At 39.8% G+C, this 13,225-nt stretch overlaps 1 protein-coding gene across 1 annotated transcript in view; it reads right to left on the bottom strand.

Annotated features, from left to right (window-relative positions):
• The window catches only part of gabrr2b (gamma-aminobutyric acid type A receptor subunit rho2b), a 37,851-nt gene extending 24,859 nt beyond the window's left edge, over positions 1-12,992 (bottom strand). Inside the window, exons 1-2 of the mRNA XM_079639076.1 lie at positions 12,597-12,992; positions 11,539-11,645 (exon numbers count right to left, since the gene is read on the bottom strand). Of these exons, the coding sequence (XP_079495202.1) occupies positions 11,539-11,645; positions 12,597-12,700 (211 nt within the window). The 5' untranslated portion in view covers positions 12,701-12,992. The remainder of the gene's footprint in view (positions 1-11,538; positions 11,646-12,596) is intronic.
• Between the last annotated feature and the right edge of the window lie 233 nt (positions 12,993-13,225).

Genomic DNA, 13,225 nt, shown 5'->3' with positions numbered 1-13,225 from the left:
GCAATGGGATGAGTCCAGAGAGGCAAACAGATGTAACTGTGCGGCCCCGAAGTGGTCCAAGAACAGCTGGACCGCCTGGGGTTGGAGTCTCTACTCTCCCTGGGCCACAGGCTATCGTGAGGCTTCGTCGGTGGCACGATTGAGCAGGCCGGAAAATTAAGTGGAATGAAGCTACCTCAGAAGCTTTTGACTCCATAGGAGGAGGTTACGGGCGAGTTGCTACATGTGAGGGAAGAGTAGCGCAACGGTCGCAATGTTGTCTGTACAGACCAGAACATGCTTGCTGAGCAACATCATTTTTTGCGGCGCTCAAAGCAAGGTTTACTGCTAGCAACTCGAGGCAATTGATGCAGTTGAAGGCCCGTCCAGACCCCCATTACTGCATGCCCGTTGTACGTGGCCCCTCAGCCGGTGTTGGTGGACACTTGTTCTAGCTGCTGGCCCGGAGAAACAAAAGGTCTGATCACGGGCTGAGGGTTTGACGGCAGGCCAGGGTAATTGTCACACGGATTGCCATCTCGGGACTCGGCCGAGAAGCCAGTGCTGAACGGGTCTTCATATGGAGCAAGCCATTCTATTGCGTCTGTGTCTGCCATATGCCCCAGGAGCCTCTGAAAAAGTTTCAGTGGGACCCTTTCTCACTTCTGTATGGCACCGACCGGACACGTTCCTCTTGAGAGACGTGTTGGGCCGAGTCCATCTTCATACCGGAAAAAGAGATCCTCAGCCCATGGGTGAGTTTACTCTTTTCCCAGTTGACATGAAGACCCAACTGGCTGTGGAGCACTCGAAGGGTAGGACTTTGTACTGTCTTCGAACCCTCGAACACAAAAAGCACAGATACGGCCTGCGTTGCGGAAACGATAGAGATCTGAAGTACTCGTCTTTCAGGTCGAACGCTGCAGACCTATCTCGGGGACAGAGCATTCGAAAATGCGTCTCTGCGTTAAAAACTTGTACAAAGGCTTAAAAAAAGGGCCCATTTCAAGACTCACAGGTCTAAGATTTGCGGTAACACACCACCTTTCTTGGGTACAATGAAGTACGGGCTAGATCGGCTGGAGGGGCCGGCTCAATCGCATCCTTCGCCAGTAGGACTGCGATGTCCGCGCGCCTGCCAGGGGCACATTCGCTCAACATTCAGCTCCTCCCCCCATCCCTAGATGGCCTGTCTCAGGGACGCTTAGTCTAACGCTTGCCACCTGGATTGGCAGGGCCTGAGACAGGCTGGGCGGCCTGCCTGCGGCTGGCTCCACGCTGAGGCCTGGATGGAGGCTGCTGCGGAGGCCAAGTGGGAGCGGAAGCGGAAGCGGCGGTATGAACAGAACTGATAAAAAAATTTACTCTAAATGAACACACAAACTCAACACGTGACACTTTATTTATAAAGTATATTTTCAAACAACAGACATTGCCCCAAAGTCCTTTACAACACTGATGACATTAAAACCACATTTAATATTACATACAACATAGCAAACACAACTTGTTCACAAGATAAATGTTTTTAAATAAGATTTAAAAGTTGCAATTGATGGAGCTGACCTAAAGTGGAATGGGAGACTATTCCAGAGTTTGGGACCTGCCATGGAAAAAACACAATCTCCTTTCAATATAAAATTACAGCGAGGGACTTTTCAGATCAAATCTGAAGACCTGAGAACTCTAGAAGGTGAGTATGGAATAAGAAGATCACTAATGTACTGAGGGGCAAGACCTGATAATGCCCTGATAATGCCTTGTAGACAAACACGATAATTTTTAAATCAATCCTGCATTTACATTTATATTTAATCATTTAGCAGACGCTCTTTATACAAAGTGACTTACAAATGAGGAGAACAATAGCAGCAGTTAAACTAAAGGACAACAATATGTAAGTGCTATGACCCTTCCCAGTTTAGTCTAATGCAGTACATGTCTTTTTTTTAAAGATAGATAGATAGATAGATATAGAATAGAATAGAATAGAATAGAAGAGAATGTGTTATGACCGCAGCCATAACACAATTGAGGACATCACAACACAGCTCGTTCAATAAGGGATTTATTACAAAAAGAATATAAACATAACGGTAGAAGGGAAAATTAATCGGGGTAACACACAAAACCGGCGAACACCCCGCCCGCCGAACAGATTTGGCCGCTAGTGTTCTTATGCCAAACCTACACGATCCACAGGTGCCGGCAATCAGTTCCTAACAAGACAAAGACACAAAGAACATTGTCGCCCCCTAGAGGACAGACAAATAATTACACAGAACAAATAAAGGCTGATTTATACTTCTGCGTCGAACTCACGCCGTAGCTACGCCGTAGGCTGTGTGTAGCGTGCGTACCCTCCGGCGTACCCTGACGTGCACCCATCCAAAAATGTAACAACACGCCAATTCTACGCGGACGCAAGCGCTGTGATTGGTCTGCTAGAACCCCTCCCTCGGGTTTCACACACTCCCTCTGCATGTGTAATTGCGCATCAACGTGGACAACGACGCAGAAGTATAAACGAAAACCAACGCGTTGCCTACAGCGTAGTGGCTCCGGCGTAGGTCCGACGCAGAAGTATAAATCAGCCTTAACTCACAAATACATGCACATGTAACAGAAGGTGTTAGTATTAATGGATCAAGTGTTGCCGAAAAATATGCGTCTTCAGCCATTTCTTGAAAATGGCTACGGACTCAGCAGCTCTGGTTGAGTTATAATAATAAAAATAAAAATTTTGTTACATTTATATAGCGCTTTTTCTGGGACCTCAAAGCGCTTCACATATGGAAGGGGGAAATCTCCTCAACCACCACCAATGTGCAGCATCCACCTGGATGATGCGACGGCAGCCATATTGCGCCAGAACGCCCACCACACACCAGCTTACTGGTAGAGAGGAGACAGTGATGAAGCCAATCCGTATATCAGTATATGGGGATGATTAGGAGGCCATGATGGACAGAGGCCAAGGGGCAAATTTGGCTAGGATGCCGGGGTTACACCCCTACTCTTTTACGTAGGACATCCTGGGATTTTTAATGACCACAGAGAGTCAGGACCACGGTTTAACGTCTCATCCGAAGGACGGGTAGATCATTAGAGTTGGGTATCATTCCACCAGCAGGGAACAGTCATGGTAAAGGTCTGAGAAAGAGATTTTGTGCCTCTTTGAGATGTCACCACAAGGCTCCGTTTGGGAGACTGATACGGACGAGAAGAAATTGTTGAACAAAGTCATTATGTTAAGTTTTTTTGTTTTTAAAATGTGCCTGAACTACATTTAAAACTGACTGAAGTACATTAATTGTACAACTACACAGAATTTTCAAGTGTCTGACTGGTTCTGATGGTCTCATGCTGCCTGTCAGTAGGCATGAGTAAAGCTTAAGTGGCGGCTCCAAAACTACACCTTCAATGTGCATATGCTTATGAAAGATGAAACTATTAGAAATGTGGGGCTGACGTTTTTTTTTTTTTAGCAACATACCTTATAGCAATCGAACAAAATTGTTTATGCTTATTTGTCTCTACGTTGCTTTCTCGTTTGTGGAGTATTCTCTTTTGCTTTGTAAACAAAGTAATGGCTGGTATTAGATCCACTTCACCTCCCCCCTAGATTGCAAAAACTTGTTGTCCAGTGAATGAGTATTTGCTAGCACAATTTTCTGTCTGGGCTTTCATTGTCAGGATCCTGCCCTGACAGTCTTGTCTGTCTTGTCATTGTTCAATGTTTCTTTGTTTGTGTTGGCCATGTGCTCCTCTCATCCCACCTCCTTGTTTAGTCATCGTTGGCCTGATCGTGTTCACCTGTTCATCATGTGCTCTGCTCTCTTTATATTTGGCTCCTTTCCCTCATGTTTTGCTGGTTTATTGTGTGCTAGTTCCCCTTTTTTGTTTTATTTTTTGCTTACAAATTCCAGTCATTTAGTTCTTTTTTTTTTTGTGGGTTTCTCTAGTCATAGTTCTTTGCGTCAGTTTTTATTTTGCCTGGTTTCATTTTCTTGCTTTATCTTGTTGCGTCTTGTCTTGTTCATTGTGAGTTAGTGATGGGAAACGGGGCTTTCTGAAGCATTTGAGGCTTTCATCAAATTGTGCCGAAAAAAGGTTTGTTACTCGAAGCTTTTAACACAATGCGAATTAGTCACATCTGATGGTCAGACTTGTTTTCTCCACCCTATCTAACAAATCACCGCAGAGCAAAAAAAGCATGACAAAGCTTCGGAAGTCCGTGACATACAAGAGTGGAAACAATCTGAGATCAATACAGTTCTAGCTTCTGATATAATCTCATCTAAATTAATTTGTGCCAATGAGACCACAACTCGTGTCATGTGTAGCCTGCTCAACGGATTCACATATTGATCAATAATATAAAATATACAAGTATGTGATAACTAGGATTGACGTGAGCAAAAAATATTTTGGGTGTTTGTTTGTTTTTAGTTTTTACAATTTATGTTAAAGGGAAGTATAGTGTTAAATCATTTAAATAAATAATGCCTCCCCCATAATCATTTCCCTTTTTTTTCCCGACCAGCTGTCCCGACCTTCCGATACTGCATGGTGTTCGAAGCTTCAAACGTCATCAATCACGTTGTACTGTCATTTTGATACAAGCATCGATACAGTGTGTGATACAATAGTGCTTTGAAAATTGCGTCGGAGCATCGGAGCCCCAGTATCAACCGTCCCATCACTAGCTTTATCTTGTTGTGTCTTGTCTTGTTCATTTTGAATCTTGTTCATTCCTGCCCTGTCTGGCAGCAAGACTAGAGCTATGTCTGAGAGATTGTCATGCATCAAGCCTCTGGTTCCTTGTATTCCTGCCTGGTCTTTCATCATCCACCTGGTGCTGCCTCTTCCTCCGCAGTCCTTGAGCCCGCTGTCACCCAGGACTGGTTTCAGTGGTCTTCCTCCTTGCCTGTCATGGTGTCGTCTGCCCTGCCCTACTGTTTAAACTGTGTTTCACGCCTCGCTCTCCTTGTTGTCAATAAAACACCATCACTGCTCATTCTGCATCTGGGTCCTCTCTGGCAGAGCCGTGACATTCATAGCATTGTAGCTTTTGAGCTATCAAACATACACGGAGGCAGGATTCCAGTGTGAGAACAACAAAGGTTGTGTTTTTTTATTAAACTTATGTGTCAGAAAACGCGCATCTATCCACCCCCCAAACTCTCATGAACTCCTTCTTAAAGGGGGTGTGCAAATATGCATGCGTTGTCGGTGATGTGTGAATTACTGTATGTCAGTAGATCAGTGATGTGTGAGTTTGTCTCTGCCCCTACAGTATAGACAAAGAGCTACATTACTCTTTGTAAACAATGGGTCAATATTAAGGAACTTGTCTGCAGTGTTTGTCAGCTGTAGACGACATCCAGCACACAAAAAAAACAAGAATTAAAGACAAAAGTTAAGTTGAGTCAGAGCTTGCAATGCATTCGCCAATACGCATTATCATCGCCCTCCTGAGAAACCACTACATTTTCAGGATAAAACCCCCACAGGAATCCATGTTCAGGTTGTGAATTTGAATTGAATTGAATTGACTGCTGTGATAATGAAGACAGAGAAACATTCAAAAGAAGTAAGAAGCGAAACCAATGTGTGAATTAGAAAGCCTCGAACGTCCCAGTGAGCGCTGCTGACTCAATTAACACGAAGAGTAACTTCCTAGAAGAGGTCATGCATCAAATCTCTGCAGGGACAATGAGACTTGTATTAGAAGTGTAAACTCCAGATGTCAGCAGCTGATAACTTTTGCCAAATTATGTGATAGTGACCTAGATGTGACATGGAAAAGGATTGTGTTGAATGTTTGCAGATGAGACCAAGAAAACCACCATAATTCAATGTGACATGAAGTGTAGCACTGTCCAAACCTTATTACACATCACCCCTAGGTCTTTCCAAATCTTAAAATTCATTATTATTTATGGCTTTATAGTTTTAAAGTCATAATAATTCATTTTAAGATTTGGAAACACCCAGGGATGATAAGTAATACGGTTTGATAATCTAAGCAAAGATTACACTAGTAAGGACTTGAAAACAGTCATTTTATTCCAAAACAAATTAAATTGCCACTTGTCGTATGTGGTGGAAATAATGTCACTAACAATGACATAATCGTCTGTAATGCACATCCACTGTTGGACATGGTCAGAACACAAATTTAAAGGTTTAAAAGAGTATAAAAGAGTTTATTTTCTGAAAGTTCACAGGGCCAGTTGTGCCTTGGAAACACTTTTCCAAATTCCTAATGGTCTTAAAATATGCTTTGTTTTCTTTAAAGGACAAGTTCGGTATTTTTATTTTAAAGTTTCTGATGAAATAGAATGGTTAAGATTGAAATTTGGACACATGCTGCTGGCCCGAGAATTTTCAGTTTCTGTGGTAGCACCCCCCCCCCCCACCCCCCCACCCACCTCCACAATGGCTGCATAGGTGCACTGGAACAATCCTTCCTAAAACGCATTAAACTTTCGTTTACAAAGACGTGAAACTCACCGAGTGGTCAGGGGTGTTCACTGATATGCTCACACAAAAATCGCTGCAAAAGATGCTTTCCAACAGGTTTTATCGTAGTTCACCAGATCTGAAAACAGGGCTTTAAGTGTAAAATACCGAACTTGTCCTTTAAGCGATTTTGGGGCCAAATATTAGCCTTGGGATGTTTTGTAACTTTTATCATGATATTTTAAGTGTAAAGAATTGACGATGATAAACAGATACAACAAGAGAACATGTTTGTATCAGTTCATAAAATTGACATTACTCGAAAGTTGTGAGGCATAGATATCATATAAATAATGAGAATGACCTGCAGCACATGTCTGGAAGAATGAGACAAAATCGCAACCAATTCACAAAATTAACGGAATGCATAGCTGATATAAAAAACTGGATGATTAGCAACTTCCAACTACTTAATTCTTTTAAAAACAGAAAATTATTGGACAAAAAACTTCCTCACGTAATAATCTAGAATACAGTCTAAAACCAACCTTTCATTTGAAAGTCCAAACGTTTCATGTGTGTTGTTGATCACAATGATTTTAGACCAATTGCTATAACTTCTGTAATTAGGAAATGTCTGGAGAAGTATGATGTCGAGACTGAAATGTAATGTAAATTCATTATTAGATCCATTTCAGTTTGCCTATAGGGAGGGGAGAGGGACTGTTGATGCGGTTAACAGTATCACTCATTTGACTTTTCAACATCTAGAAACCTCTAATGCTTATGCACGACTGTTCTTTGTAGATTTTAGCTCCGCTTTTAATACGCTTCAGCCGCAGTTACTCCTGGGTAAGCTTCTAAAAAGTAATGTCAACCTTTTTATTATTAAGTGGCTCTTTTCTTTCTTAACCAATCATACTCAATATGTAAAAGTAAATAATACACTCTCTGATGTTGAATCTAATAGTATTGGTGCGCCTCAAGGTTACGTATGCTCTCCCATTCTGTTCACTCTATATACAAATGACTGCTCTAGTATAAATAAGAATAACTATATTATCAAATACTCTGATGACACTGTGATATTGAGTCTGTTAGGGAAAGATCATGATATATTAGCGTATCAGTTTGAAATTGAGAATTTTGTGGGGTGGTGTAATATAAATCATCTTATTGTAAATGCATCAAAAACTAAGGAAATGATAGTGGATCCAAATAGATTAGGTGATTACAGCCCAGTTATCATTTATGATAATATCATTGAGCAGGTGGATACCTATAAGTATCTAGGTGTGGTCATTGATGGTTCATTTACATTGATTATCTTTGTTCAAAATTCCAGCAACTATTGTATTTTTTAAGAAGACTTAGGCTGTAAGACCAGGGTGTAAATCAGAAAATTATGCAATTATTTTATTATGCCGTTTTATGTATAGTCTTTTAAATTATGGGATGCAAGCTTGGTATGGCAATCTTTCCGTCCAATTAAAATCACAGCTTGCATGCCTTGTGAAAACTGCAATGAAAATTATGGGTGTAAGAGAGTACTTATCACTTCAATCAATTTACAAATTGTTGATTTTTAAGAATGCACAGACAATAGTGAGTGAATCAAGCCATGTTTTATTTCCAATGTATCAGCCATCAGGGAGACGGTATAGAGTCCCACTTTGTAAGAGTAACCGTTAAAAACGAGTTTAGAAAATTATTCCTCTCCTATAGTAATGAATGAATCCAGTTTTTCCTCAGGGAGACTACAATGCTCTCGCTGATGCGATACTGTAGTAGACGGTTGCATAGTTATAATTTTGTCCCTGATATTATCGATCTTATAAGTGAAAAAATTCAGTCATTATTGCTGTGCTGCGTGAAAACTTCTGGGCTTGAAGCTTTATTTTTCGTTAGTTTAGCAACTGTTTCAAATAAATACCTAGGGTTTTGTTTATTTTCTTTTAATAGGGTTGAAAAGTAAGCAGATCTGGCATCTTTTACGGCCTCGCTATATGCAATCAAGCTCTCTTTCCATGAAACGCGAAATACCTCTAGTTTTGTTTTCTTCCAATTGCACTCCATTTTTCTGGCTGCTCTCTTAAGGGCCTGAGTGTGCTCGTTGTACCACATCGTTGGACTATTTTCTTTAATCTTCTTTAAGCGCAACGGAGCAACTGTGTCTAAAGTGCTGGAAAAGAGAGAGTTAAAAGTTTCTGTTGCAATATCAAGTTTTTCTAAGCTATCTGGGATGCTGAGATGATGAAACTGATTAGGAAGATTATTGATAAAGCAATCTTTAGTGGCAGAAGTGATAGGTCTATTTGTATTTGTAACACAAGAGTCGGCTATGCAGCCTTGGCTAAATTAAGTTTACACAAGACTAGATAATGATCTGAGATGTCATCGCTCTGCTGCAGAATTTCAACGGCATCAACATCTATTCCATGAGATTTGTCTAACTCCAATAGAGTTCAAAATGTCTTTAAATGCCAATCCCAATGCATATTTTTCGCTATCTACATGTATATTAAAATCACCAACAATTAGGACTTTATCTGCAGCCAGTACAAACTCTGATAGAAAATTAGCAAATTCTTTGATAAAATCTGAATTGTGCCCTGGTGGCCTGTATACAGTAGCCAGCACAAAAGTCGAACGGGATTTATCACTTATTTACGCTACATAACGTTACAGAAAGCACCATCACTTCAAATGAATTATATTTTAAACTAGATTTCTGAGTAATACTGAAGATATTGCTATAAATTACAGCAACACCTACCCCTTTTCCTTTTAAACGAGTGTTTATAGTAGTAATCTTGCGGGGTGGACTCATTTAATGTAATGTAATTGTCTGGTTTTACCCAAGTTTCTGTCAAACAGCACATCTAGGTTATGGTCTGTAATCATATCATTAACAAAAAGTGCTTTTGAAGAAAGGGATTGAATATTCAGCAACCCGAGCTTTATCATTTGTTCATCTGCATTATATTTGTTTTTTATTTGTTGAACATCAATTCAAATTTTACACTTAAATGGGTTTGGGAGTTTTTTGTATTTCTTTGTTCAGGGAACAGACACAGTCTCTATATGATGATATGTAGGTGAAAGAGGCTCTATGTGATGGGATTTATCTGACCTGGGTGACGTTAGACAGCTAGCAGACGGTCGGTTAATCCAGTCTGTCTGCTTCCTGACCTGAGCCCCAGATTGTCATGTTTTATCTCTAAGACTATGTGCCAAATTACTAGAGAGAAGAGCAGCACCATCCCAGGAGGGATGAATACCGTCTCTTTTAAACAGGTCAGGTTTGCCCCAAAAACTTTTCCAATTGTCTATGAATTGTATATTATTTTGCGGAAACCACTTAGACAACCAGCCTTTGAGCGAGTCATCTACTAACTTTCTTATCACTCTTGCGAACAGGAAGGGGGCCAGAGCAAATTACAGTGCCTGACATCGTACTTGCGAGTTCACACACCTCTTTAACATTAATTTTAGTTATCCTTGACTGGTGAAGTCGAACATCATTAGTGCCGACGTGAATAATAATCTTAGGGAATTTACGATTAGCATTAGCCAGCACTTTTAAATGAATGCTTTGATGTCAGGCGCTCTGGCTCCCAGCAAACATGTGACTATGGTGGCTGGTGTCTCTATTTTCACGTTCCGTGTAATAGAATCACCAATAACTAGGGCACATTCAGGATTCTCAGTGGGTGTTTCACTGAGTGGGGAGAATCTATTTGTTGGGGTAAGCGGAACGGAGGAGCGGTGTTTTGTCCCGCGACAAAACGCCCTGCTGCACAGGCTCTACTTCAGCCGGAACCGAACAATGTACAGAGTTCACAAAGCTAGTCGCATCCAAAGTAGTATCTAAAGCCCTTGCACTCTTACTATCCTCAATTAAAGTTTGAATGCATGTCTCTAGTTCTGAAATCTTCCCCGTCAGCCTGACAGTCTCCCTGCATTAATCACATGTAAATCCTATATTGCTGACAGAGAATGCTATACTATACATGAGACATGAACTGCAAGTGACAATAACAGGAGAAGACATTGCTCACCGTGTTTGTTGACTGATCCTATACTTACCACAGTAATTTGATGGATTGGTAAAAGGCGCGAGCGTGAGAGAAAAAATAAATAAATAAAGACGGCAGGCACGGATGGTGCGAGAGAAAAAAATAAAATAAAAATAAAGACGCCAGGCACGGATGGCGCGTTAACAGGCTAGTAGCGTGTTGTACAGGCTAACGAAATTACTAGCGTGTTGTGCTAGTTATAACGATTTAGATAGAAGCAAGCAATATAATTAGCTATATAAACAACACAGAATGATAGTAAATAAAGATTCAAAACAGAAAGCAGTACGGAGCTAACAGACGCAAACCACTCAGCAGCAGGCAGACAGGAGCAATCACACAAAAGTGTGAGAAGCTACAGTAGAACATCCTCCAAAATATACACATCTACTATTCTGGCAAAGCATCGCTTTCAGAAGTACTATAATGTGTATAGATATCCTATTGTAGGGTCAAATGAAAAAGAGAGTATTCATTTACTTATATTATTAGCTCAAGTTCATAAAATGTATGGGTAACACTTTACAATAAGGTTCATTAGTTAACATTAGGAAACTAGGTTAACATGAACTAAGAATGAACATTACTTCTACAGCATTACTCTTGGTAAATATTAATTTCAACATTTACTAATACATTATTAAAATTAAAGGTTGTATTTGTTAACATTAGTTAATGCACCGTGAAATAACAATGCAAACAATGAACAGCTGGATTTGATCAACTAACAACAAAGATTAATAAATAGTTACATATGCATTGTTCATTGTTAGTTCACGTTAGTTAATACATTAAATAATGTTAACTAATTAACCTTATTGTAAAGTGTTACCAATATATCTCATACTATAAAAATAAGGGAAAGAATATGCATAAAAAGAAAGTCTACAATCTGTATGAATTGACCATCTATAATGACAAAACAACTTTTCATTGATTTTTATGCCATGCAGACACACACACACACACACACACACACACACACACACACACACACAGAGAGAGATTTTACCTGCAAATGCTGGTCTCATAGTGAAGTCGTGATCATCAACACGCAGCAGATGGTCTGATTTCAGCTGATGTGTCTTAGTTTCATCCAACACCTTCTTGAAAAGTGGACTGCAAAAAAAGAACATCTCGGGACTTCAATGCGAGCTCATAGAAAGTTGTCTCAGTGAGCAACTACTCCATGATTAAGTTCATGACATCGACTGATACACACACACACACACACACACACACACACACACACACACACAGGCAAAAAGGGTGTTTCCTTATTCAACAATACGTCTTCAGGCTTTCAGGCTAAAAGTACCTACTTAACAGTAATAAAAAATATCTAGAATTAAGTGCAGTCAAAGTTTATTATTGTTACTGTATATGCATACAAGTTATATATTAGCAGTGATTTTAAGCATAATACGTTTTTTTTATTTTTTCTATGGGATGTTATTAATAGAAATATTATTATTATTAAGAGATTCTCAAGCAACATATATTTTGACATTAATGAAGTCAATTCTGGTCTGTAAAATGTTTGTTCCTGACTTTTAGTGTCCAGATGCTTATTAGTGGTGTTAGTTATGAATATTTTTCAAGGTTTGTTTTTCAAAGTCTTTTTTTATAAACATACAGTATCTTAAAGTAGCCTGACTAAAAAATCCAGAAGTAAACAGTTTAACTCATTTCATTTGGTTGTCAGTTTTCACAACAGGAAAGCTGATAAATTGCAGAACATTATGAAGAATGGTTTATGACAGAGCAAAATCTAAAAGGACAACATCAACATTTATTCTGCCAGCACAAATAGGCTAATTAGTCTTATATATTTAATTAAATACCAACATTTATGATAATACTCCCCCAACATATAAAAACACAAGCATTTAATTTTGTACACAAAATCGTGTAGTTACTGAAGTAATTGTGACAACTAGCACAGCTCCCAACTTATTTTAAGCAACCTGTAAATAGTTTGCCAGACTTGCTCTCATTGTTGTCCTCTCTATGCTCAGTGGATTCCGAGCTTTTGTGAAAACTGAAATAATAAGTTGAAATGACACTTACGTCCCGTGATTGTGATGTTGTAGAGATGTTCTCCTGACTCCGAGCTTCATCTTCCCGCAATGCCCGCACATACTCACGCACAGCAGAAGAAAAGCAGTGTTCATAGTGAAGGAGAGGTTAGACAGTCAGTCACCGTGCTGGAGCATCTTCAGTCGCAGTCGTTCCCGCACAATGATGAACTGACTGATATGCGTCGCGTTGCTGAACGCGCGCGCTGATTGGCCGCGCACATCGCGATTACATCGATTTCATATAGGCTACTATTACAAGCCAAATATAATAGTAAATATGTTAATAAATACGATGATTTTACACTACAGCCCTACGAGGAAAATACTGTAGAAAAAAAATGACTTTCATACCTCAAAAATGAGTGCAGAAAAACAAATTATGACACAGCAGCTTGTCCTCCGGCAAGAAGAGAGTGATCTCCACAGAACAAGTGCAAAATGAGTTTCAAGATTCGGTCTCGTTTCTGATTGGGTAATTTGAGATGTTAATTAGCCTATACCCCATTACAGTTGGCCCTGCCTCCCCTAATTAAACTTGGTTACTTCCGAAATTTCATGTCATTTCTATTGCTTTCAAAGTTCAATGACTTTGCCTATTGTTTGTATTTTTAATGCACT

This window comes from Phoxinus phoxinus (genome assembly GCF_949152265.1).
Source record: "Phoxinus phoxinus genome assembly, chromosome: 16".
Lineage (NCBI taxonomy): Eukaryota > Metazoa > Chordata > Actinopteri > Cypriniformes > Leuciscidae > Phoxinus > Phoxinus phoxinus.
This window is presented reverse-complemented; position numbering and strand designations above follow the sequence as displayed.